The sequence below is a fragment of the Excalfactoria chinensis genome, chromosome 1, assembly GCF_039878825.1.
Source record: "Excalfactoria chinensis isolate bCotChi1 chromosome 1, bCotChi1.hap2, whole genome shotgun sequence".
In the NCBI taxonomy this organism is placed as follows: Eukaryota; Metazoa; Chordata; class Aves; order Galliformes; family Phasianidae; genus Excalfactoria; species Excalfactoria chinensis.
This window is the reverse complement of record NC_092825.1, coordinates 67,198,087-67,226,021: the sequence shown is the minus strand read 5'-3', so window position 1 is coordinate 67,226,021 and position 27,935 is coordinate 67,198,087. Positions and strand designations below refer to the sequence as shown.

The 27,935-nt window shown below is 40.3% G+C and overlaps 1 protein-coding gene across 2 annotated transcripts in view; it reads left to right on the top strand.

The window, feature by feature from the left end:
- The first annotated feature begins 1,156 nt into the window (after positions 1-1,156).
- Positions 1,157-27,935, top strand: part of KIAA0930 (KIAA0930 ortholog) — a 64,178-nt gene continuing 37,399 nt past the window's right edge. For both annotated transcript variants that reach the window (XM_072354184.1, XM_072354175.1), the window contains exon 1: positions 1,157-1,432. In XM_072354184.1, the coding sequence (XP_072210285.1) occupies positions 1,288-1,432 (145 nt within the window). In that variant the 5' untranslated portion in view covers positions 1,157-1,287. The remainder of the gene's footprint in view (positions 1,433-27,935) is intronic.

Genomic DNA, 27,935 nt, shown 5'->3' with positions numbered 1-27,935 from the left:
AACTTCAGAAATACATGACCTTATAATGACCTGTGTTGCACTCAGGGAACTATCTAGAAGGATAATTCTTGCTAAAATAATTGTAACATTCTAAAGACAGTGTTTTCTCAAGCTTTAATTGCAAACTTCATCTTGGGAACAGAATTAGTCCTGTGCTGTACAGAGTAAGGCTCCAAAAGGAATTTTGGAGCATATTCCAACCTGCCCAGTTTAACACATTTCGTAATGGGAGGCCCAAAGCTGTTGTTTCCTAGGTCTAAATGCCTTGGCAGCACCAGCAATGTAAGGCATATATAGCATTGTCTCAACAATTAAAAATACATTCAGACACATTAAATAAGCCCATATCTGCTGACTTTCAACCCCCTTTTAATTGCTAGGTACTCTCTGGTGATTCTGCTAACAAGCACTGCAGGCTATCCCTATTAGCTGCTACTAAAACAAGCACAGCAAGAAAAATGCAGACTTGCACATAGCTGGAACAAGTTATTTATGTAGGCGTAGCAAAGCTTGACCATTACTGACTGATTCAAAGGACGTACTTTACAACGTTAACTCAGCTAGTACTTACTCAGCATTAGCATTAAATTCCTTGAGATTTCTTTAGTACAACACACGCACCCTAACACAGTGATGCTTTTAGCTATCTATCTCACTTACACCAGCATAAGAAACCCCGGTGGACCGTTATCAGGTGTAGCAGAGGGTGAGGTTGCCCATGGGGTCTCTGGCAGCCTCAGGGGACCTCACTTCTGCAGGACAGGACCCTTAGCAGCTGCAGCACCTAACCGAAGGAACAGGGGAGACTCGAGGCCGCTCCTTCAGGTACTCAGGTGACAGTAAGACATCCCTCCATACGGTCGCACTGCTTAACCCGGCGCAGCTCAGCTGTAGTTGCCAACATCATCGGTGCCGGGGGCGGGGAGCTGTCTCAAACACCGCCCTCCTCCCCGCCCTCCGCCGCATCATTGGTTGATGCGGGGCTGGGCGGTGCTCGCGGTCGGCGAAGCAGGAAGCGGTGGGGCCGGGCTGGGCCGTACCAGGCAGGGCGGTGCCCGCGCCGGCTTCAGCCCAGGGCTGCCCCGAATAGGGTAGAGCCCCGGGAACTCGCTGGGGGCAGCCGGGGAGCGTCGGGCTGTACGAGCGGAAAGAAGCGGCTCGGTTCGGCTTGGCTCTCTTGTCGCTGTCACAGAGCGGCCCCCGGCTCCGCCCGCCGCCGCCACCGGGAGAGCCGTGCGGGCGGCGGGGGCGGCCTGACATGAGATCATCGCCGGCGGCGGCAGCAGCATGGCCTCTGCCGGGAGCGGCGGCCGCGCCGCACCGCGGGACGAGGAGACCAACGGCGAGCCGGACCGCTCCTTACAGCTGATGCTGCGGGCGATAGCGGAGGAACGCAGCCGCACCGGCCTCCGCCACGAGATCAGCGGCCTCGGTGAGGGGCGGCGGCGGCCGGGGCGGGAGCGGGCGGCAGCGGGCGGCAGCGGGCAGCGAGCCGTAGGGCTGCGAGCGCCGGGGGGCCGCGCCTCGGCTCTCGCTCCTCCGTTGTTTGGCGTTATTGGGCCGGCGGAGGGAAGTACTGGGAGCAGAAATTGCGTGTCGCGTGTCTGGGGTACGGTCGCTTGTCTCGTGTGGCTGTAGGGTGGCCCCAGTAGGTTTTCTCCCTGTGCCCAGCGAGCTGCCCCGCGTTGCCGCCGCGCTGTACGCGTCGGAGCGCATAGCGGGAGCCCGGGAAGTGCATCGCGGCGACGGTCCCTCCCGGCTCTCCGGTGGGTTTACATCCTAACGTGCGTGGCGTGTGACGTGTGCTCAGGTGTTGGTTAAGCCCCTGTTGCAAAACAGGAGCTGGGAGTTGTGTTCCAGTTGACTTGAGGTGACGCTGGTACTACAGCTGCCTTAGGCGAGAGCCTTTGGGTTGGGAAACTCTTGCCAGCCAGGGTAATGAATAGAAATCACTCGTTATGTTCAACTAAGAGATTGTGGGCATAGAAGGCTGTGATGTGAGCACTGGTTTTTGCATTGTGGAGAACTGCTGTATGCTTTGTGCTGGAAGGGATGTATGCTTTGAAGTTCCTGCAGGGTCATGGCTTTAAATTAGGAACGCTTAAGTGAAATTGTAGTTACTTCTTCAATGTGGCCTTTATTAGTGGCTCATCCTTCCACTCCTCGCTTACGACTTCCTAGCCATCTCTGTCTCCAGGTCTTTTGTAAAGACTCAGAGTTTGACTTGGATTTTACGGGTTTCTGTGGTTCGCATTAATGTGGGAAACCCTGTTGGTCCTCCTCCTTGTCCCCTGTGTACCAGGTCAGCCTCCAGTGCTCACTGGAGTCTCTGCAGGGTTGGGTGGGGTCTCCATATTTCTACCTTGCATCTATTGAAAGCTTCCTCAAATAAAAAGAAATGAGTCTTTCTCATTTCTTTGTGCTTTTTCTAATGGCGTTGTATCTCTGGGTTGAATTGAAGTATAGAAGTGTTGTGCCAAATACAAATCCTCTAATGGTCAAATTAAGTCTTGTGGCAAAGAAAATGTAAATGACAGGGGGTGGAGGGTGGAAGTACAAACAACGGCAGCAAAAAAAGCCAATTGTCTGTCAGATTGCATTCATGGAAAACTTGTTGCCACTTTAAGTTTGGCCGTATCAGGTTTGAGTGAAAATAAAAGCTTACAGGAATAGAAATACTACCATCACTGCTTTTTTTTAAGTGAAATCAGCTGGTGATAACATAAAACTGCTTCCTTGCTGCTTGTATTTGAATGTATACCTGTAACAGCTCTTGCTACAGCAAGATGTGATCCATGAGGCAGTATTACATCTTTAAACCCCTCTCCTTCCTCCCATCTCCTGGCAGAGATATGTAAGGAAAACTCCAGGGTAATTACTGAGCTCCTTATGCTGAGGTTAATTCTGTCTGTGAAGGGTCTCCTGTGTGTGGCTCTGCCTGTTTGAAACTAGGTCATATGTCAGCATAGGAGTGTCTTCGGTGTTCAGTTTTTGTATCTAGCTGAACTCCAGCTGCAAATGCTGCTGTTCGCCAGCCTGTAGCTGCTATACCTTGCCCATCTGCATGTTCTGCCAGCAGAGGAGTGGCAACATACAAGTGGGGCTGCTGTCAGGATCAGGTTGCAATATGTTAAATCATCACATCTGAAACAATCAGCCTTGAAGATGGTAACGATGACCTTGGGCAAGTTCCATGCCTGGCTGCAGGACAAGCATAGCTGCAACTGGTTTTAAGGTGGTGGTTTGTCTTCTCATAATGGCCAAATCCTTTTCAGCGGTATCAGGAGTCATAGTAGACTCAATCTGTTGTTTGTCTTGAGTGCTCTTAATATCATCTGTCAAAGGCTTTGATCCTGTTAAACTATAGGTTTTTCTGGCTGTTAACCCCATTGTGTTAAATGAAACTCAATGGGTCAAATTTGTGAAGCATTTTTCCTGCTGTATGTCTTTTTGTTTTGTTGTTTTTAAGTTATCCCATGCTCCCCAGTTTAAGGAAGGGACTGCTATTTTTTTTGCTGATATTGGGTTTCTGTGAGAGGAAGTGCTTTATTTCAAGTATCACATCAGCAGTTAGACAAGTGTTGTCCAAAAACGTAAATCCCCATCATATGGGATTTTCCTAATTTTCCTCTTTGTCTAACGTAGAAAATAATCAAACCCGTTGATGTCACACTTCAGAATAATGACTCATATGTGACTCGGTGCCAGGATACTTAATGAGAATGATGATGCCGCTATGAGACGTCTCAGCTGCATGTCAGTGTCACCCAGCTGTGCAGAGCGTTGCACTCAAAGGTAGCTCTGAAGTGCAGTTTGGTACTGCATTTCATTGTCAAAGTAGTTCTTACTTAGGGAAATGATAGGATTGCTTTATGTCCTTTATAAGAAAGTTTTAGATGACCACAGGTTCTATATAATGTTAACTGTGTGGCTCTGAGTACTGCGCTCTTTGTTTTAGGACCTAACATAATGTGAGCTGGGGACTTTTAAACTGCTGTTTTTCTGTTGGGAATCCCTTCCTTTGCTGTACTTGCTCTCCTCAACAGTGTTGTGTATAAAGCTCTGAAGTTAATTTTTGGTCAAAACTCTGACATGGTAGAGCTTAGGTTAAATCTGAAACTACTGTCTAGTGTTGTCAGATGCTTAACTTCTCTCTGTCTTTCATCCCTTCAGGGATGAGTTGCCCTATCTTCAGTGCAGCCTAATGTTGTTGGATGGAGTTGTGACTTGCTACCTACTGGACCTTATAATTAGTAAGAAAAGGGAAAAAAAAAAATAGGTCTGAACTGTCGTGAAATGTAGCTGATTGGTGACAGAGATGTAGCCAGGCGAAAGCCTTGAGGCAGCTGGCTTGGGACTAAACCAGCTGTCAAAAATTACTGTCACTAGGCACTGGTGACAGCAGCTGTAGTGGTTACAGGTGCTGGCTGAGAGGCCAGACCCTGCAGAAGGCCTGATAGTTTTATCACTAATTAAATGTTCCCTTTGGCTTCTTGTTTGGGGAGGAGATGCTCTTTTGTTCCTCTGACTCTTGATAAGAGGAGGGCAGGGGGATACATGCTTGGCAGAGGGTCAGCAAAAAGAGGAACATTTTTCCTCACAGCCTGAGAGCTATGTGAACGTGTTTGTGCAGCAGTGATCTTCAGAGCCTGTCGTGTGAATAAAGGCAAGGAGATGATTCATGTGCCAAGTGATCGTGCTGAATAAATAAATCTCAGAAATAAGTAGGTCTCAAACCTTCTTGAGAGAAGGGAAGATGAGGTGGCATATACTAAGTGTTTATGGACATTGTGAAAATATGATGGGAACGTGAAGACTTGAGTGGAAAAATGTGGGCAAAAGAGTTAAGGACAGCAAAACAAATGTTTGGAAAGCAAACTGGGTTAAAATAAGAATTGAGGAGAACTACGAATAATTAGGATTTGAAAGTATTAAAATCAGACCTGCATGGAGTGGTAATAATGTTAATTAAATTATATTATTCACAAAGAATACATTTGCTTCTGAAACTCTGAAGAAAATATAACCACTGAGTAGGTGGAAGGATCTGCTGAGGGTTTTGCTAAGCTAGTTTGACAAGAGTAACTTGGATGTAGAAAGAAAATATATTCTTCATGTTTGTTTGTGGAGTTGGCTCAGTGTGAGGTGACTAGAAAAGCTGGAAAGCTTTTTTTCTTGAACTGTGAGTAACAAGGTCTGTAAATCACTTCTGCTCTTCCGAGAGCTTGTGGAACATATACAAACAGTCAAATTTACTGCCTTACAGATAAAATCGTGGAATCAACAAGGTTGAAAAAGACCTCAAAGGTCATCCAGTCCAACTGTCCATCTATCACCAGTGTTGTCTGCTAAACCACGTCCCTCAGTACAACATCTAAATGTTTCTTGAGCACCTCCAGTGTTGATGACTCCACCACCTCCCTGGGCAGCTCATTCCAGTGCCTGACTACTCTCTTGGAGAAGAATTATTTAGTAATGTCCAACCTGAATCTCCCCTGCTGCAATTTGAAGCCATTCCTTCCAGTCCTATTGCTGGTTATGTGGAAGCAGAGGCTGACTGCATCTCACCACATCCTGAAGCTGCGGGCTTCTCCAGGAGAATACTGTGGGAGACAGTGTTGAAGGCTTTGTTGAAGTTTATGTTGACTGTATCAACAGCCTTTCCCTCATCCACCAGGTGGGTTGCAGAAGGAGATCAGGTTGGTCAAGCAGGACCTGCCTTTCATGCTCATGCTAACTAGGCCAGATCCCCATGTCCTGCACATGTGATCTCCCTCAGCATGATCTGCTCTATAATCTTCCCTGGCACTGAGGTCAGGTTGACAGGCCTGTAGTTACCAGATCCGTTTTCTGACCCTTCTTGCAGATGGGAGTCATGTTGGCAAGCCTTCAGTCCTCTGAGACCTCTCCCAGTGGCCAAGATGAGTTTGAGCTGGGCTTTTGCCTTTCTAGTTTTCTCCCTGCACATCCTAAGAACTTCTTTGTACTCTTCCCATGTTGCCTGTCCCTTCTTCCACAGAAGGTAGATTCTCTTTTTCTCGTGGAGCCTCAGGAAGAGCTCCCTGTTCATCCATGCTGGTCTTTTTCCCAATTAGCTCATCTTGTGGCACAAGGGGATAGCCCATTTGGCACCTTTAGCACTTCCTTCTTGAGGAACAACCAGCCTTCCTGGGCCCCTTCACTGTTTGGGACTGAATCCTGAGGGAACTCTCCCTGCCAGTGTTGTGAACAACCCGAAGTCTGTCCTCTGGAAGTCCAAGGTAGCAGTTCTGCTGACTTTTCTCCGGACTTCACCAAGAACTGAGAACTCTACTGTTCTGTGGTTGCTCTGTCTAAGACAGATTCTGACCTTCATATCTCCTGCCAATCCTTCTCTGTGAACAGCAGGTCTTACCAGCTGTGTCAGGAACTGATCTTCCAAACACTCTAGAAACCTCCCAGACTGCTTCTTCCGTGTTGTTTTGTTTATCCAGCACGTATCAGGGAAGTTGAAGTCTCCCATGAGAATGAGGACTGGTGGTTACACAACTTCGACAAGCTGTTTGTAGAAAGCCTCATCTGTCTCTTCATCCTGATTAGACGGTCTATAATAGACCTCTGCCATGATGTCTGCTTTGTCGGCCCTCCCCCTGATCCTTAGCCATAAAGATTCAACCTTATTATTTGCAGCCCCAAGCTCAACAATATCAAAACACTCTCTAGCATAGAGAGCCACGCCACCATCCCTCCTTCCTTGCCTGTCCTTTGTGAAGAGCGTATACCCATCTATTTCAATGGATACAGTCCTCTGTAATTAGTTTAATAAACCTGTGTTTCTAAATTGATTTTCATTCAACACATTCAGATTTTATTTTTTTTTTGAGTTTGAAGTCATCTTTTCTAGTACCTCAATATTTGTACAAATTCCTTTGTCCTATTTATAGGACAACATTTTGCAGCTAATACATGTGAAATGTTCAAGAAAAGATGAATATTCAAATCCTGAAAAAGGATGCTTATGTAAGTAATTTATAAATAGTACAATTAAAAAAAAAAAAATGTTCGTAGAGCAGCTTCCTAATGAGTAAAAATAAGACAGTGTTCCAGCCAGGGAGAGTGTGTATTTCCTTCTAGGAAAGGTTCTAGAAAGAAAAATGCAAAGCAAAATTAAAATAGGGTATTTGAATTTGAGCTAAGGTAGGTGGTTTGATTTAACCAGCTTACCTTGGGTATTGAATCTCATGTTTACTTTGAAGAAAGCCAAGAGGGTGATTGGACACTCGAATTGGCTTCTCAGGGCAGTGGTTGTGGCCCCAGGCCTCTGGATTTCAAGAAACATTTGGGCAATACTCTCATATACACAGTTTGATTTTGTGTGGCCCTGTTTGGAGCCAGGAGTTGGAATCGGTGATCCTTGTGAATCCCTTTCAACCTGTGATGGTCTATGACTTTTGTGATAATTTTAAAGCTCTTTTTTTTTCCCCCCCTTCTTGTTCTTATATGGAAAACTGGCTGGGTGAAACCTTTGAAGTCAAGCATGCTTGTATACATCTGATATGCAGTTGAGTTGATATGCAGCATGGTGCTGGAACCTGTGCTGGATCTGGCTCTGAGACCTCATGGCTTTGGTCATGGGTGGGAAAGGGTTTGTTTGTCTAGCAGCCCTGCACACAGGACTGATAAGGTGAGGGAATTGTTCGATAGCTTCTGTGTGAGATTTTGCTTTTGTCCCAGCAAAGCACGGTGGAGAAGCAGCAGAATGTGGCTGCAGGGAAGGGTCCTTTCTGGCAGGGCTGTGCCACGTGGCTTTCTTTTTGTGGAGATTACATTCTGTTGCTATCACAGAGCAATAGGCTGTGATTTTTTTGCTGTGGTGTTCTTCTGTGCAGTGCTGGTAGAGTCCATGGAGGGACAAATGAGACTTTAGTATTGGAAGTGGGAGACCTTGTGATGTTGGGATAGGCTTGTGTGGAGTTATGGGCAGAGGCAACAGCTTAGGATCAAAGCCATAACATGTGCTTCCTCATCTACTTTTTAATATGCCACCTTAGGACAGTGATATAAAATAGCTCCTGGACTGCCTGAGTGCTAATTACTTCTATTTGTTGTTACCAACTACTGTGCTGCAGAAAATGGTAGTCTAGGGTACAGCCCTAGGGCTGTGGTCCTCCAGGGTAAATACCTTTCTTACAGATTATTGTTATTATTTTTTTACTGTCATTCATTAAAAACGCCATTTTGGTTGTTTTTCTAGAACCCTGCTCACACTGTTGTAGCTAACGGCCTTTCAGGCTTTCCATTACACATCAGTGTTTTTAGGGGATTTGTAGTTTGGCTATGGAAGTGAGCTTCTGGCAGGAGCTTGACAGGCATCATCCCACATCAATAATATAACGTGATCTTTTTATTACAGCTTTTACGTATTTTTGCGCGATTGGGTTATTTGTCTATTTTGTTTTCTGTTTAATGGAGATGGTTAATGGGATTTCTGTGTCCTAAAGAAGTATATCCATCTTTGAAGAGACAGGCTGGAGAGGCTGGAATATGGAGGCAGATGTTTTAAAAACAAACAACAAAATGAAATGACAAAAATACTCAAGCTACCCTCTAGATCACTGTTGCCCCAATGGAATAAACGGTTTAATTTTCATGCTGCTGTTTGTTGGTAGCTGTTGTTTTTTTGTTTGTTTGTTTTTACCTTTAAATTGCTAATGTAGTCCCTTAGATTTGGACCATCAGTCTGTGAAGTCTGATGGTGGGAAGTTATAAAGTATCCATCTTTTATAGATGTAGTTCTTGCTCACAACTGTTTAGTTTTGTTGTTCTAGCAGTATACGTATTAATCTTCAAAGGGATTATTGGTTACAAATCCCTTTTGAAGTCTGCATTCTGTTTTGTTCTTTTTAAGATGGATAGGAGGTCTTGGATTAAAATACAGTCATCACTCTATCATTACTCTTCAGGATGGATCAAAGGATTTAACAGCGTATCTACTTGGATTCTTTGCAAAGAAATGAAAACTGAATTTCCTGGTGGATGAAGTATGTGGTTCTTCCCACTTCTGTGTTTGGAATGAACTCATCAATAGAAAAACTCAGAGGATGTAAACTTTCCAGCAACTGAAATAGACTTTATTACCTTAATCTGCATTTCTGGAAAAGCAACCCCACTGCAATTAAGTAGTTAATGCATGTTACATCTAGTTATTCCTGTAAAGCTAAGCAATGTGAAGAAGGAGGGTTGTACTTTGTTTGCAGGAATAAATTAATTACTTAATTACTATACTTATTAATTACTTTCCTTCATGCAGTCAGGATTCAAAAAGGCCAGATAAGTCATTATACTGACTCTTTATAGGAGTCCTGGCCCTGTCTGAGCGTGCTTCAACAACTGGCATGTTGGAAGAACTTGGTAAGATGCAGCAGCTGTTCTGAGTAATTCTTTTCCCCCAAATCTTTACCATTAAAGGTATGAATACTACATGTAAGGAATGTAGGGTTTTCTGCCATCCTGTTATGGAAACAAAGTTTTAAAGTGGAAGCTCTTGTCGTATGGTTTTGCCTGTTGTCTCTATGCGGGTTTTTGAAGTCAAATATTTGAAGTGGATGCCTAGATTTGTGGGCAGAGATTGTGTTCTGCCATTAAAAGAAATTCATTTTGGAGATGTGTATTTTGTTCCACTTCAGAGTTGTCCCTCATGTTAGGAATAATTTCAAAGCATGACAGGGAGTCTCCTTGTAAAACCTTTTTCCCTTCCCCTTTTCCTGCAATGTGGGACTGTGGATTCCTTCATAGCCTGTACAGAACTAGGCCAAACCAGGTTGAACCGTGGCAGATAGGTTTGAAGCCCCCTCATCTGTTGTACTGTCTGGTGCCCTACATGGGAGACTGCATCTCTGGACTGGAGTCTATCCCCTTTAACCATAATGTGCTTAATCAGACTGACTGAGGCTGCCCCTGGCATTGATGTTGATGTGTGTGGATGATGAAAATCTTTACAGCTCAATCAAGACCTAGCTTTTTCTCAGCTATCATGTAGAGGAGGGAGGTCATAGATCAATAATTGCCAGAGGCTTCCTCCATGCCTGGATGCTTAATTTCAGGAGATCTGCATTAAGCTAATGCTTCCACAAACAGTCGTGCCTACAGTGTGTTGAACTGTCTTGAAGATGGGCTGTGCTCAGCCTTTGGGTGCTGAGTGGTACTTCTCTTGGCCGCATGGATTTGGAAGAGGAGGTATTTTCAGTTATCTCTTTTTGGAAGTAACCAATGTGGAAGATGTTGTTTTCCCAATTACTTCTATTTGGAAGTAACATAGATAGTTTTAGCTCTCATCTCTACATGTCTAACTTTCAAGAAAATGAAAGGAAAAGTGTGTTGGGGCTTCTTGAGCCTGTCTTCCAGGTCTCACCTGGAATCTGGGAGATGGATTAATATAATGATGAAGCCAGAGCTGTCTGTGCACTGTGAAGAGTTCTAGTTGCCTGTAGATGCTGATACATCATCATGGTGAGGGAAATGTTTTGAAATGTATTTATGGCATATTCTTCTAAGATACATGGTTTCACTAGAAACTTACTTCTCTCCTTGTTTCCCTGATCAGAGACTAAATGCAGGAATTGCTGAGTGTCTAGCAATGTTATATTTTCAATAAAGAGTATGTTTGCTTACCACCTTAAAGGACCTTGGGAGTTTTAAGTCACCATAAATCTCAGTGCTCCATAGAACGCAGGGCGGTCGGAGTGATTTAAGTAATCAGTCTTAAGGAGATGAGTTTAATACTTCCTAAGCATCACTCCTGCTTGACTACTGCCTGAACACATATTTTCCAAATCAAAGCAACAGGCTTATCGTGGTATGTTATGGAGATAAAGCTCTGCAAACCCAGCTAGATTCCTAAATAATCATAATCCAGATTTATGCATTCCATAGGAAGGCTTAATTGATATTTTTTGCTTAGTTTGAATGAGAAGTTTAATTCTGCCTATGTAATAATGTAAATGGATGACCTGTGCTTTTTCATAATAAGGGTGACTAAATTCTCTACAGTCGAAGCATCATGTGAACTGTTAGTAGGCCATGTTTTATGTGACTAAAGGGGAACTAATTTCATCCTCTTTGATCACAGATAACTTTGTTTTGGTTTTTTTTGGCCTGATTTGCCAAATATTCATATTAGAATGTGTTTTACAGGCAGTGTTTTTTTTGTTTTTGTTTTTTTCCTTATAAGATAAAATAGATGTAAAGACATGCGTGATGTGCGGGAGGAGTTTCTTGAATGTTCTAGAATCAGAATAACAATTGTATTGTTTTAGTAATGTTCAACAGCTATAATATTGATTATATATGTGTTATATATGTATATATATATATGTATGATATATAGGTATTTAATTCAAAACATTGAATGTGACAATCATAGGATGAATGTGGAAGGATGATGCTTTTAGTAGTTGTTCCATGTTTGACTGTTTGTGGCTGCTCCAATAAATATATATATTCTGCTGGAATAAATGGTTCTAACCCTAAAATAAAAGGCAGGCAGAATTTGTGATCCAAAGTAAATGTTAAAGTTTTGTTGTTTAGCATAATAAAATTTCTAGGTATCTCCAATATAAAGAAAGGTTTGGACTTGCTAGGCCTTCCTTCTGGAGGCTCGCTCCTGTTTTGCTCAAAGATCTTGTGATTTGGGCTTGTAAGTGGTACTGGAAGTGTAGACAATGCACTCTTAGCAGATTCGTGTACACTTCTGTAAGCTGTGCTCCCCTCAGAAGGGCAGTCTGCCCTACATCGTAGGATGGACAGGAGCAGCATCTTCAATCAGCAATGTTTTACTATTGGAAATGTTTTTCAGGTATTGCTGGGGAATAGAAGATGGTCATCTGTTTGATACTTGCTCGAGGCTTTGAGTCCTAAAGCATCATGAGATTTCCTCTTATCTTTGCGTTTACCAGATATTTCCGACACTATGTGAGGAGGAGGAGTGAGTCATTCTATAAACTAAAACCCAGTTGAAATCTAACTTGGAAGATATACACAGAGAAAGAATATGCCAACAATTAATGCAGAACTTCAGAGATCTGTATTCAGTGTCTGTGTTTCTATAGATTTATTGTAATTCTGGGCAAGTTGGTGATGCTCCTTGTTCTTGTGCTTCTCATGTTATTGGGTAATAACAAGGCATTTCCTCTGAAGGAAAACTCTCCTATGATTAACAACGTTTCTAATTTCTTTAGACAAAGGATGGGTGGCAGCTGAGCTCTCCCCATTATGCCAGGAGAGTAAAATAGCGTACCAACAGTGGAGCGCACCAGAGAAGACGTGGATCACCCAGCATGGATGGTTCTCTGATTCTGAGTGGTTTGTTAGGCAGAAAGGCTGAGCATGAAAGGAATTGTAAACATGCTCTTCTTTCTAGCTTCAGTCATTGTCAGTCTGGAGAGACCGGTTACGTGCGTTTTGGGGGGAAATGTGATGGGTGGAAGAGAGACCCGGGCAGGAGGAGAAACAGTGTAGAAGTATCCAACCATAGATGTGCAGCAAGGTTGGAGGGAAAAATAGTAAGTCTCTTAAATGTGTAGTCCAGTACCCTATTCTCTAGACACCACATTTGTACACCTGTGCAGGCTTTCTAGATCCATAGGAGTTTGTAGCTGAAGAAAAGTGTCATCTTTGGAGAAGAAATTGGTGGTGATGCTGGTTAGCAATAGAAAAGGATGTTTTCAGCAGCTCGTATGTTAATGGTAGGTTGAACCTCTATTAATTAAACCTAATAGTATCTATGTAATAGTTGCTGTCTGTCTTATTGTAGAGTGGTGTATTTAGGGCAGTTAATGTTTTGAGTTCTTTCTGACTGATGTTAGTATGCCATTGATGTTACTAAAATTCCTCTTTTTTTTCTTTCCCTTTCAGTCTTTTAGCTAATAACAGCTGTTGTTCAGAAATGCAAGTCTCTTCCTTCTCTAAACTGGTCTTCTTTAAGTGTATGTCAAGCAGGTTGGTGGGCTGTTTGTTTGTTTTTAATTCTTGACCACAAGGTGAATAGAAGTGGTCATCAGCTTCTGGAAGCAAATAGGTTTGTGGTTGGGAATGGAAGTGAAAATTGCAGCTTTCTATGTGAAACTGTTAAACACTCACTCAGCTGCTACCAGTGCATGATCAGGGTAGGAAATCTGTTTCTCTGCAGATTGCTGTTGCAGCAATTGTTCTTTGCTTCTTCCTTGCTGGTGTGACGTTAGTTAGAAGCACAAAGTAGGGAGAAGATGTGAGAGAAAATATGTACATGTAGACAGTAAGTAGTTTTGTAAGGCTAGCGTTCTGCTGAAAACTGATTTCCTGGACTTATCACATCATCAATAGTCTGTTAGTGCTTTGACTGTAATGTTTATTGATTATGAAAATAGAGATGTTAGATGGCATAAACTTGCAGGACTGGCAGCGTTCAGCTGGCTGGCATGATTGAGTTGGCAGAGAACAAGAATGCTGTGTATAGACAACATAGAATTTGTTTGTCCTGCTGTAGACACGCTTCTGCCAACATGCTTTGCAAGTCATCAAACGATGCCCCCAGAGTGTGAGTCTTGGGAAGTTTGGGTCTGTTGTTGGCATATACTGGAAGCAGCAGTAGGACACGTGTAGCCACTTGTCCCTCTTCCGCTGGGATTGAAGTGATTGTATCCAGTGGAGTTGAGATGGCTTCTGCTCAAGGAAGAGAGCTACACCTACACAATTTTTCTGCAGCTGTGTCAGTTAAGACATGGAAATGCTTTCTCCATTAGTTTCTTATGTGAAGAGATGAAGTGGTTGAATCATCTGATGTTATCCTAATGAATAAATGAGAGCAAGCTGTGGAAGAAATGCTTCAGTCCCCGCAGGAGTTAATGGAAACTTGTATCCTGGAGTGAGTGAGGTTTGTATGAAGCTTCTGAAGAAGGTTTAGGATACTTCCAGTGATTTCAGAGCATCTGATAGTTGCCTGTTGGAGTAGGTCAGATAAATCTTTGCTGTATGTTGGAGGCGGAACTATTACAGGATGCTTATGATGAAAAGTCATTTATTACTTCTGTGCATTGAAGTTTACTAGCAGATAACTGTATCCCACCAATTGTGTTGACATCTGCTATGATTGTGTATTTAAAGTAAGTTAGCAGATCTCTGTAACGGGCTGTCTTCATTTGATAATTAATAATAACATTATTTCTTTCTTCATTTAGATTCTAAGATTGCTGTGTCTCAATATTTCTCAAATAACTTACAGTTCAGTTTGAATTCCACACTTCCAAAGGGAATTCTGTAAGTGCTGCAGAGTAGTTTATACTTTGAAATTCAGTGACTTTTGATTCCATGTTAACTAAAATGTTTTCTGCAGTGGATGCAGTGGTAGAATGGAGGTGACCCCTAGAAAAGGGTGTGAGCTTCAAGAATACCATTTGCAGGTATTTTTTTATTTTATTTTATTTATTTTATTTTTTTTAAGAGGAGGTTGTTTTCTTGGCTACCATCATATCCAGCAATATTCTGCAGTTAGAGAAAATGGAGAATATGCAAATGGAAATAGAAAACTGAGAAATGTGGGTAAGAGAAAGACCCCCCCCTCCTGAATAATCTATAAATCATCCCAAGGAAAATAAGGGAGAGGACTACAGTGCCTGGAATCCAAACTCTTAAGATTTCCTAATGCTTTTGTGTGGGTAACAGATGTTTTCTTTTGTTATTATCATTACTTTCTTGAAATGAAGTAACAAAGAAGCATGGTGGGTTTTTTTGTTGTTGTTTTTTTTCTTTTTTTTTTTTTTTGTTTTTTGTTTGTTTGTTTGTTTGTTTTTGGGGCACTTTTTTCTTTTTTCTTCTTTCTTTTGTAACATCTCTTTGTGGGAGTTGTTCTGCTGTTCTACTGTCCTCCCCATAGGAGTGTGACCTAGAAATGGCAGTTCAGTCTGTGAAGAAATTTCTTTTTTGTTGCGTATTATTCCCCTTCTGTGTTTGCTTCAGGTGCATCTGTAATGTATACTCAAGATAGCTCCAGTGAATTGCTTTTCTCTTGGGTGAAATTCAATAAAACAGAAAATAGCCAAAAGGAATGGTCTGAATCCAGAAGTAGTCAGTTGTATATGGCCTGGAGAGTAGCAGTGCAACTGAGAAATATGTTGATAGATTGCTCTTCAGCTCTGTGGATATTCCTCAGGTGGATGGAATTGTTTTAAGTTATTGCTAGTTGTTTTTTATGAATTCAGTATAGTTCAACATTTATTGTTTTAATTTTCTTGCCTCTTGCATTGGACTCTTTCCCCTCTGTGTTATGTTTTACTAATGAGGCTTAGTCCACCAAAGAGTTGAACTGAATTTCCACGCTACAAAGTTGTGTGGCTTCATACTCTAGTTGTACTTGATGTTTTGCTTGTGAGGGCTACAATACACTCTCACTGAAGCTTGTTATTGTATTTTCTTGTGCAAGAGTACATTTGAAATCTTAATCACTGTTCATGACTTGGTGTTAGGGTAAATGCTGTAACTTTTGTCATGTTTTGCCAGTGCACACAAAGTAGTTCTAGACAGCTGATGACCACTGGTGTCATAATAGGTCTTCAGTATCTTGTCTGTTTCCATTGATGCTCTTAGGTTTATCTTTGCTTATACTATTTTGGGTTTACCATCTAGGAAAATTAAAACTTAGTAAGAATAAGGAATAACTTAAAACACTTAAATACATATATATATTAAATATATAAAATTATATAATATTACATTATATATATTATAATATATTATAATATATTATATTATAAAACATATAAAATATATACATACACATATGTATATATGTGTATAATATATGCACACACACACATATATGTATGTATATATATGTGTGTATATATATATTTTATATTCTCATCTGTTTCAGTGAAGGGATGAAAACATGGCCTCTGTCCTGACAGATGGAGTAGAGTCATTCTGGGCTGCAAATAGAATTATACTCAAACCACAGTGAGTGAATGGCAGGGGAGATGACAACCCTTTTCTGGGGGTTTTTGACTTAATTTTTTTTTTAATATTAGGTTTTTTGTTTTGTTATTTGTTTTTATGTTTGTTTTTGTTGTTGTTGTTTTGAGTAAAACTTTATGATTCATATGAAGGGCAATATACTGCATTTAGTTTCTCTGCTAACATGCTTATGAGGTTCATTTTAATCATTGACTTTGTTTTTTGTCAAACACCTTTTTTCTGCCAAAACTGCATTTTGAGTAATGTTATGCAGGCAACATTGTAAGTGAGCAAATATGAGATTTCACACATTTCATATAAGACAGGGCCATTTGGGAAGCTTAACTTAGCTACTGAGTGTGTAAATGAGCTCCTCTGAAATGTTCAGGTGCTATAGCTGTTGCAATCTTATTTTCTTCCCCACAGTTTTGTCTCCTTTTGGCTGGAGGCTTCTCTCATGATTTAGATGTGTGCCCTCCCTCAACCCCTCTCATTTTGCTACTTGTACTAAATTAAATGTTGCTAAAAGGCTGTTATGGTTCTTGGGTAAATAAGCCTCTCTCTTTGCTTTGTCCTGTGTAAATTTTTGAAGGCAGAACCTTTCTCATTGCTTCTGTCTTTCTTTCAGCCTTTGCCAGGTAGGTTAGAGCTATCCTGAAGTACTGCATTATTTGGTTATTGAACACCTGCTGAGACCCTTTTTTCCCCAGACTGAATACTGTGAGATTTGTCCTTGTGTGAGGATTTTCTTTGCCTTTTCCCTTCCTCTTGCAAAAAATCTTTGAGTCCAGTAGTCGTATTGGAGCTAAATTAAGTCTTTCAGTACAGTAGGGGAGAGTTACAGTAATGTTTGCTATATTCTTGTGCCACTATTAATGTGTTAAGGAGAGTTCATGGTGGTATGATTGATAAATCCAAAAGCTGTAGTTTGGTATTTTTCTATCGGGGTTCATGGAAAGGAAGCAGTTTGTTACAGATTTAAACAGTAGGATCTGTCATGAAAAGGTAGGTAAAGAAATTGTAGGCATTAGATATGGCAGTAGGATAGCAAGATCAACTACTAAACCAGAAACATTTGAATATAAAGAGTAACCTTCAAGACAGTACCTGAAGTATGAAATTTGTGTGGGATTTTCTAATAATAATAACCAAAAGGAAAAATTAGGTCAAACTCTAGTAAAATCTTCTCTGGAGATTAGGATAATGCCTAGTTGTACATTATATAGGTAGGACTAGGTGCCAGAATTGTCTTGAAACACATTCAGACAAAACAAATGGAACAAATATACCACTGTTCTTTCTGTTGTTTGCTGCAAGTGTCTCTTCTGATACTGTCAATGCATCAGAAATAATTAAGCAAGCTAAATGTCTGCTGGCTGCTGATGTGGTACAGAGAAAGACAAAAGCAGTTGCAGTGAGAAATGGTGCTCAGTTTGAGGCACTGATTCTGTCATTACTTTTCCTGCTTTCCAGTATCTGATTAGGAGTTGGAGAGGACACAAAATGGATTATAGAAATACTATGATTGCCTCTATTTGCATCTCTGTGTTAGATTAGTGCTGGCCCATCTCTGGAAGTGTCAAGGCCAGGGCAACCTGGTGATTTTAATTATTTTAATTGTTCAGGTCCTTTTTATTTTTATTTATTTATTTTTTTGTTACTTTTTTATTTTTTTTTGCCTCACTGTATCTTTTTGAAGGAAAAATTAATGTAATGAATCTTTGACATGGGTATAATGTGAATTCTTGTGCAGTATGAAGGCAGTTCCTTCAGTGCACAGATAGAATCCATTCACATAGTGTTGGCTGAGGCAGCGCATCTGGAGAGAAGTAGGCACTTACTTCACCAACACCATCCAAATGCCCATGTCTCACAAATTCTGACTCTTTAGCTGTTTGGGAAAGATGAAACTAGTCTAGAATAGCTCTAGTTTGATGGAGCTGTGAGGAGCGTCCCTGGGCCATTACATCAATTTTATGTGCTTCATGTGGCTCCCTTTACAAAGTCCAGCGAGCTTTCAGTATTTCTCTACATTTAGCCTCCAGTGCTGGTGCAGCTGGGCCTGACGATGTTGCTGGTGCCCATAGACCCAGCAGCAGGACCTGAAGACTAAAGAAAAATGACTTTTATTTTTTTAATATTAATCATTTGAATTAGGCTGATTCTATTCTTTCTGTCTCTTTCCCATTCTAGTTTATTCAATAACTTGGTATCAAACCACAGACTTGGTTAATGGACACCGGGGCTGTGGGCTGGCTTTGTGAATTTGTAGTATCACAGATTTATAGCATGGAGTCTAGACAGGGATTTCCTTGAAATTAGTACTTGTTTGGTGCAGACAGATTGCATTCCCTTTTGGATTTCTTATCTCCATCTGTTTTCTGGATGAGCATTAAGGTATGTATCTCAGGCTTGCCTGGTGTGATAATGTTGAGTCAGACTTGATAATTTAGTGCTTTTAATTTGCTATTAGCTCTAGAATAAATCTTCATTCTGTATGTATTACGTAGCTATATTGGTACTGGTTTGGGCTTTTGGGGAACAAGTACTAAGAACTAATGTGAAAAGACATCTTTTAGATAATCGGCAGGCTCATGCTGAGAAGATTTGAGAGGTTGCCATCCCCAGCTGTGTCCACCCTGCTACCTGCTGGGGGTGACTGCCTATATAGCACAGATCAGGACACAGTCTCTTGGTCTGTTCATAAGGTGCTTGTAGCCTGGCAGATTAACAAAAGAAATCAGTGACACATTAATACTCTGAACCTACAACAGTTGAGGTGCAAATTCCACATCTGTTTTGTTATCCCTGCTTGCAAAGGTTGTACTTTATGGTAGAAGAATGAACTATCAACTACAGACAACGGCTTTTGGATTTTTTCCAACAGCAGTTGTCTATTTTGGAGTCACGCTTGAGTACATCTGTAGTGAGAAGAGCTTTTTGCATATGTTCCTTCCTGTCTTCAGGTTACCTGTTCAAATCCTAAGTGCTAGCACCATCTTGGAAGAAAATCTGTGATCCAAATACTTTCCGAGGCTATTTTCAGTAGGTGCTGTGTTAGAGAAAGACTGTAGTATTTTATTTTATTTTTTCCAGATTTTCTCTTTTACGTGTTTCAGTCAACTGATCTAGCTGTGCTATTGTCTCATGCATGGAGGTATCATCTACTTTGCAAGTTATCATTCTGGCACATTGAGCATACAGATAATTTGTCTTTATTCCAGGTATTACAGTTGTCCATGCTAGTGCTTGGAGAGATAATTTTATGTTTTGCTCATGACTGACTTTTTCATTCTCCATCTGGGAACCCTCTTTCATAATCATTTCTGCTATTTACTTTTCCATATTTTAATTTGACAGAAAATTTCTGACAAATGCTTTTAGACCTTAAAAAGGGCAACAGTAGTGATGCAGTAGTGATGTGAATGTTGGGCATCTTGACAGCTTGACAACTGATACACTGTGAAGAAAGCTCAGCAGTGGTTGTTGCATTGTGGTTTTTCTTTCCTGCAGGAAAGAGACATATGTCAAAGGTATCAAGATGTCACATTTCTTACATAAGAAAACTGGATTGGAAGGCAGTTATGAATTGAGATGTTTTATCTGTGAAGCACAAGTTTTGTGTCTAAGTGGTTATGCTTTCCACTTCCCATTTTAGCAAATGGAGAGCTGATTATATCCCTATTCCGTCCTAGTCACTGTCCTTCTAGTAGCCCTGTGTACCCAAAACACCAGCCGCACATTTTGTTAAATCTCCTTGTTTGTATTGTGATGTACTGAAGTTCTTCTTTCACTAGAAGCTGGAAAGGTTAGGTTCCTTGTTACTAAAAAGAGAAGTACTTTTCTTTCTTTCTTTTTTTTTTTTTTTTTCTTGCCTACTTAGTATATTTATTTGTGTCAAAAGACTATAAAGTAATAGTTATGTGTTTATGGCTTTTAATACTGATATCCCCCCTCCTGATCTTTTCAAATGTTTTGAATTTTGGCTGAAAATAATTGACTCAAGGAATGTATTTGTTCTGCATAGCCAGGAGTCACTGCATCAAAATCAAGTTAAAAGCCTGATGATAGAATCCATATTATTCTAAAATACATGGGAACACCCATGATTTTGTATCTGGTGAGGAAACTGGATGTTAAAATGCATGGAATATAAATGGATTTAGTTTTCACTTTGCAGTGATATCATAAATCTGGGCTTTACACCGACAAAGCCAACAAAATGAAGTCAGGAAATATAAAATGAATCATATTGCCCTTTTTATTGTTTCTGTTATGCTCTGTCCTACTTTTCCCCCTGACCTTATGTTACACTTTCTGTAGCACAGCTTACCTCCGTAGATGTTGCTGTGTGCTCTTTAATCTGCTTTTTGGCTACCTGGCAAACAAACTTGTATTCAGGACTCTCCTGTGTCAATCCCCTCATTGCTGACAACATTTCTGTTTTCTTCATGCTCTGCTTTGTCTCTTCAGAGTTTGTGTGCCTGGGTAAAATTCAAGCAGTGTTAACGCAAATCTCAATAGGGTTTAGAAGCTGGGACACTTACACGGATTAAACCTGTAAAGAAAGCTTGTTTCTGGCCCAGTCTCATAGCCATAGAGCTAAAAAGAGAGGAGGGAAGAAGAAAATCCAGGAAGGTTGTACTTTGATTTCTTTTGCAGCCTGAGTGGAAGGAATTTTACAGACTGGAGACCTGGCATGTCCTTTTGGTATCAGTGTTGTGCTGTGAATGGGAAACCGTAATTAGTATGCCTCAGCAGCTAGGGACAGAGCATGCAGTCATCCCCTTGTTACATAAGCCTTAACCTGACATGGTTACTGACATCTAGGTAAGAGACAAAAGACTGAGTAAGGCCTTGAAATGATATCTTCTCATTTGCGGAATAGGACTGAATGGATGGCATGCATCTCAGTTTTGTCCTAGTTTTGCAGTCATAATAGCTTTTGCTGCATGTGTTACAATAGAGGAGAATTTAGAAACCATTAGGGAATTTCAGAGACTTGAAAAGGAAAAAAACAAAACAAATGAACAAAAAAATCCCACCTGTATGTTTGTTTGTAACTTTCATAAGCAATGAAGACCACAAGAGAAAAGTACCCCTTATGCTCTTTTCCTGAGATAACCAGAGTTGCATGTGACCAAAAGCAAAGCATTGGTGAGCACTGCTGTCCTTGCTGTGATGTTAGCCCTGCTTTCTGTCATGTATTGTTTTGAGGTGCTTCTGCTTCCTTCTTTCTGCATTGCTGGTATTAATGGAAAGTAAGATTTGAATGTTAACATCTGAAACTGGATTGGCATGGGCTTTTATTAGCATTGGAGAGCAAAGGTATAATTGCTACCTTCAGCTAGCTGTTTACTTTAAATCTAACCTTTTTTTGTTTCCTTCTTGAAGTGTCTGAATATTAAGGATTCATAAACACCATGTCAGGAGATAGCTGTTCTACATCTTTGTTTTTACTGCTATTATATCTGAGTGTTTTTCAAAGAATTGCACGTTTGCTGAAAGTTTTTATAGATTTGTTTTGCACTGCATCTTATCAAATAGTCAAGAATTCCTAACACTTAGTTTAACCTTATGATATAGGTATGTACTGTTCAGTTACCACTCCCGATCTTAATGTGTAGTTATACATATTGCAGTCAACTTGCAGTTCCTGTTTTGTGGCCATCAGGAATATATTAAATGTAATACATTGAAAAGGTTATTTTTTGCGCCTGCTACTATCTCATGTTCTTATGTGTCAGGTATTATAAGTGTATAGCTACAAGAAGGGGACTGGAGTTTAGACCAGTTCAGGTGATGATGGCAGCTTATAAAATCTGGTATAATCTGTGATAGTCTTTGTCTCGACTCAGTAGATCTTTTGCATTTCCAATAGCCTTATCCCTAATCATGATTTATTACTTTTTATCCAAGCTACTTTTCTTTGCATTAAACAAACAAACAGCAACAACAAAACAAACAAAACAAAACCACAAAGCAAACAATCATTTAATTTATGGAAAAAAGTCTCTAAAATCATTTTTTATGGAGAAACTCAGGCCTTTGAGGGGGGAGAGGAAGTACTAGCTTCCATGGATGGATGTATTCAGGTATTAAAAGCTGCTTTCCATTTAACTACTATCTCTTAGCTGTTTTGATACCCTGATTTTGTTTTCTTTGTTGTTTCTTCCTCAGGGAAACAAAGAATGGGAATTAGTAGTTAGCCAATTAGAAGTGTAGAGGAAAACAAGATGTTATTTATATTATGCACGTTTATAATACCATATAACGATGTGGCATTTAGAAACCCAAGTTCTTTGGTTTTCCATGATAATTAGGTTAGAACCGCCGCTTGCAACACTGGAGGGTCCTGGGTTTGAATCCCCCCTGTGGCACAAGTGGCACAAGAACTGCCGCTCTGCTACACTAGAGGGCTTGAATCCCAGGAGTTGGACTCGATGATCTCTAAGGTCCCTTCCAACTCGCATGATACTGTGATTCTATGATACTATGATATGATACTATGATAATTAGGCTGCATGTGCTTGCATTTGCCTGGAAATTGGAATTGGGTTTCAAAGTTAGATGTATTATATACAAAAAAAGTTTTGTTTCCAATTCTTAAGTTGGGTTTGTTGGTTTTGAGTAGCCTAATGTCTGTTTGGTTTGTCTGTTTGTTTGGCTGTCACAAAACAATCTGAAGAATATTTTGGTGGTACTCTAAAGTAAAATTGTAAATTTACTGTTGGCTGGTATTGCTAATCCAGTGATAATCTGTGACGGTAAGCTAGTTTCCTGTGAGCTGCAAGGGCAGGATTTGACTTCCTCTGGAACATTCCTACTCTAGGTGGCCCTTTTCTAATTTGGCAAAAGACATTGTAAAAGTCAGCTTTTGAAATGAGCATTCTCCCCTTTTCTAGTGTTCCCTCGTCAAGACATCATACTAACTGTATGTTATATGAAATCAGTGAAGAGGGGAAAAGGAGCTTAGTAAAAAGCGATAGATGAGAGTCAGAAGTCAGACTGCCTCTCTCAGTTCTGTTGGATATTTTGACAAGGTGCACTTTGTCATGACAAGGTTATTCATGGATGATTCTGAGTTGGAAAGAATGTATACTCCTGAAAACAAAGGGAGATATTGGGAAAGTTTAATTTGCATGAATTAATTCCTGCACTAGGCAGCAATGAAGATTTTCATTATGATAACAAAAATGATGCTACAGTAAAAAATAAAAAAAATAAAAAAAAATCTGTATTTCTTATTTTCTGGGGAAGTAGGTGGCCAGTTGACATGTGTGCTGTGCTGAAGAAAGTGCTGAATCGTGATTATGAAGATGAGCTATCTGAAGTTTCTGTCTGTTTCGGTGTTTGGAAACTGTGCTATGTTGTAACCAAAGCCTTTTGTTTTAACATTTATGGAACAAATCTATCTTACCCAGTGAAAGCATCAGTGGTTAGGTAACTGTCTGGTTGTTGGCCAGGGAATTTATAACTCCTAAAAACCACGTGCAGCAAATGTTTCTAGATGTTGGGAGGCTTTGCTTTGATTATACGGACACTTTGGATGAACTCTGTGTCTAATGTGAATAGAAGTATGAAGACCATCAAGAAAAGCATGAGAGTAGTGGAGGGTTGTTGCTACAGCACTTTGCAGGTGGAGGATAAGATAGGCATGTTATTCAGTTGTCAGATATTTCATGGTTATGGGCCATGAAGTTGAATTGCTACAGTCATGGTTTGACGTCACAGAATGTTTCAAAGTTAAATCTCTGATGTGGGAAGGAGTCTTTCACTGAGAGGGGTAAACTAACTGAGTTTGGTTTTTAGAATATAGTTGTGTCGTATTTGTTTGGTGTAATTTGTCTAGTCAGCTCTGAGTCATTTCTTTGCTTCGGGGAATTGAAGTTATCAATTGAAAATAAGCTCAATTTCTCCCAGTCATAAGCATTTTGGACCTGCTATTTCATGGAATTGTTCACATGCCTTCATGGAAGAATTTACAGTGTTCAGCAGTAAAATGCGATGTGTTTCTCTCCCTCTTCACACAAACGACTGCATTTGTATTACATCCAAGTGGCTTCTTGTCTACATGACTTTCAGTCTTTCAGTCAATTACCTGTGAAAACAGGCTTTGAATTTAAGGTGTGCACTGAAACTATGTATTGATCCTGAGGCTCGTAGTGGGTGTCTGCAGTTTATTTGTGCTTTGTGAAGGTGAGAAATGAGAGATGTAGTATAATCTCTTGGCAAATAGGATACAGCAGCTGCAAAATCAATTGGCCAGATTTTCTTTTGGCTTTCTAATACTGATGACCCGATGCTCAAAGCTTAAGTTTTGTCAACTCCCTTATAGATATACTGTGAAACCAAGTCTAAAATAAGTTTTGCTGTAAGAGGTCTTAAATAGGTATGTATTTTGAAGTATGGTTGTATGTTCTTTAAATGTACTTGAAAAGAAAGGGAAAAGCAGTGATGTTTCTATTTGATCAAGACCATTTTCGTTCAGCTTCAGATTAGGCTTGATTTTTTTCTCCTCTTTAATTGTTCTATTTTAGTAGAGGAGCATGTGGTGTAACTGTTAATTAGGGATGAAAGAAAGAAAAAAAAAAAAATGTTCTGCTTATTTTCTTCATATTACCGTAATGGATGTTTTTGTGCAACATGTGGTAGGGCAGGGGAACAGATATCTCTCTTTGGAGGTAAGAAAAGAGGCATGCTGCCCATGGCAGAGAAGGAAGGATAAGCTATGGTGTCTATCTTGTCACTGTTGCTGCTGTTACTATGCTGCCTTTCTTTTTCTAGCTGGAATTCTGCCAGAGAAACTTAACACTGAAAGTATGTTGTCGTTTCTGACAGATTTAGGACTTCTGTGCTTGCAGAAACATGCTTCTTGCAGTGCTCTGTCATTACAGCTGGCGTTTGTGGAAGTGCTCATTTCATGGCACAACTATTTCTGAGAGGAATATGCTGCAAGGGTTTGCTCTGGGGACCTCAGTTGGTAGTGTGTTCCCTCTGTGTTGCCTGATTGGGAATGGTTGGGTACTGGCAAGCTGTTGAATGCTTGCTGAAGTCTGTTTGTATAAGGTCAGACTCAAGGGTTTAGATATTGGCATTTCATGTCTGCATGAGTAGAAGACTGAACTTCTGATTTTGTGGGGGCACTGGCAATTACCATGAGGCAGGGGGCATCCATTCTGATATTATGCTGTTGTGGTTTAAGCTATTTCAATATCCAAAAGTAGCTTTAATCTACGTGAAGCACTTCTCATATTGTCCTTGCAGAACACTTGACAAAACTCAAAACAAAATTAGCGTGTATTGCTCAGAACTCATCCTGGGGCTGCAATGATGGCACTGTGACAAAATTAGGCGAAATGAGTTTTATGATGTTTCACAGTTGAGAGTAGCTCATGGCAGTCTGAAGGAGTAAAGTACAGTAAGCCCTGTCTGCCTTGAAATTATTGCTTCTCTAAGTTCATAGTGGTACATGCTTGGGGGGAAAAAAGGTGATTATTCACCAAATGTGAAACTTTCTTCTATTTCTTTGAAGCAAAATAATACACTGACACATCTCTTTATTTACTGACTTTCTGAAAAGCATTAATTGAAGAAAAAAATTTAGAGTCCCCAGCTTATTATGTCAATCTGGAGTCAGTTCCCTGGAATTAATGCCTGATAGAAAAATCTTAATAGGTAAAAATGATTTATTTCATAGCAGCTGGCGGAAATCTTGTTTCTTGTGAGGATAAAGTCCATGTAAATGAATCATTACGGTAAATGGTTGTAATTAGGATTTATTCATTTCAAAGTTCTCATAATTACATAATCAACTTTTAGTGTATTAAGATTTATAGTCTCAACTCTTAATTCCATTTTATTCATTTAGAAGCAGAATTCATTGGGGGAGGAGTGTTTTCAGAAGCTACTTGCTCTCAACTAGAAATGGAAGTTGGTTCCTTTTCAAATACCATCTAATTCTGGTGTTGCAGAAGGCTCAAATTCTCCAGTAAAAATAAACCTTAGCATTTTGAAAGGACTCTTCAACTAGCTGGAGTCATAGCTTCCAGGGCTTGTGAATGTTAGATGTTTCATGTAGTGCCCAACAGCTTGACAGTCCTATGCATGTGTATATGTACATCATCTGAACAAACCAGTGTCAGACCAATGTGGTTGAAAACTGTTGCCAACTCAGAATTGTCTGGACTATTAAAAATTCTCTCCCCTTTTTACTTCAGTCCTTGCTGAGTAGGTAGAAGTAGTATTGAGTATTGCAGTGGAGGGTTAAGGTCAGCAAACCAACTGAGAGCTGAGTCTGTCTACTTCTTTAGTGGCTGGCACATGATGTGGCCTGTATTCCTCTGAGCCCTGACATCTCGAGTGCAGCTGGGGCTCCTTGAATGATAACTGTGACAGTTGGAAAAGTTAAGGCCTCTTCTCTGTTCTCTTTATTGAAAAGAATAATTTTGTTTGCTTGGCCGTCTCAGTGCCATTACCTAACAGAATTTAAAATGAAGTTTAGAAGTTTCTGCTTAGCAGAGCTGGAAGGCTTCAAGTGATACACTGAAAATTACCAAAACACTTGCAAGGATGTGGCTTGGAGATCTAATTGAGATTTAATTGTGGAAGGTAAGACTGAATGAATTTATTTGTCCTGTCAGTTCATGGCTTGAAATTGGAATTGATTTTATTTATATATTTATTTATTTTCCCTTCTGTTGAGCTTTAGGAAGTAAGGATTGCAATTACAAGTTTTCTTACTTCCTTTTCAAAGTTAATGCCAGTTCTTCATGTGCTACTCCCCATCCTTCCTGCTTCTACTAAAATTAAATAAAGACAGCTGTACTGCTGTGGTTTGGCTCTTCTTCACTTCAAGAAAAGTCCTCCAGCCACTGCTGTCTGAATAGCTAGAACATCTTCAGGCCACTTTTAATGATATGGTAATGTCTGAAAATGTTTCTGAAGTTTGGAAGACAGCTTTCTCTTATCTTTTGCAAGTAGGGTTTTGAACTGATGACTGTCCAAAATTGCTGTTGGGATTTTCCCCTGCATTATGCTGCAATGCAGAAATAACTTCACTGCCACAGCACTTCTGTCCCCTTGTTTTCTGTTTAGACTTTGTTCTTTCTTTTCTGTTATTTGTTATCCAGCAAGGGCAGGAGCGCAAGTAAAGACTTGGTATCTTCCTCTGTTCTGTCATTCTTCTGCATATATTAAAGTCCTGCTGTTAATGATGCTACCAGCAATGCATACAACCACTTTTTGGAACTGTGCAAGTACTACCAGAATCTAAAAAATATTTAACCATCATTTATAATATTGAATTTAAATAACACAATTCTTCTTATCTAAGGGGCAAGTAAAATTTCTCACCGATAGAAAAAATTTTCATTATAAATTTAGCAGCGTCTTGTTTAGGCTTATTTTGTTTGCCCATGTGTAAACCAAAACTGAAGTACTGTACTTCCAAGCACTATGTTGTCTATAGATGTTTGTTTAAAATCCATAGGTTTTTTAATCTTCTTTTTTTCCCTAAGATTCCATATGAATTCAGGGCAAACAATCTTTCCCCCTTTTCTCTACCTCCTCCTCCTGCTTCACATCTCTCCCCTTTAATTAAGGTTCTGAATTTGGGTACTCAAAACCCATGAGATTTAATAAGGTTTTTTTTTTTTTTTTTTTTTTTTTTTTGAGGCCATTAATGAGTCATGCCCTGTTTCCTACTCTTCACTAAATATAGAGGCCAGGACTGGGTCACAGTGTCCCCTGTTGTCACCGATATCACATCAGTCTTCTTAAATAAGGTTAACTCTGTCTTTACAGCTGTAGGGATTTTTGCCTTTCCTATTACTGCTCAGGAGGCTGTTCCTGAGGCTCATGGCCTGAATGCTTTGGAGTATGCTGAATATTTGGAATATACTTCTCACTTCCAACCTATAGATATATGGGTGGGTATTTCAGGAGCTGTTTATCCTTGTGTCAGCAGTATA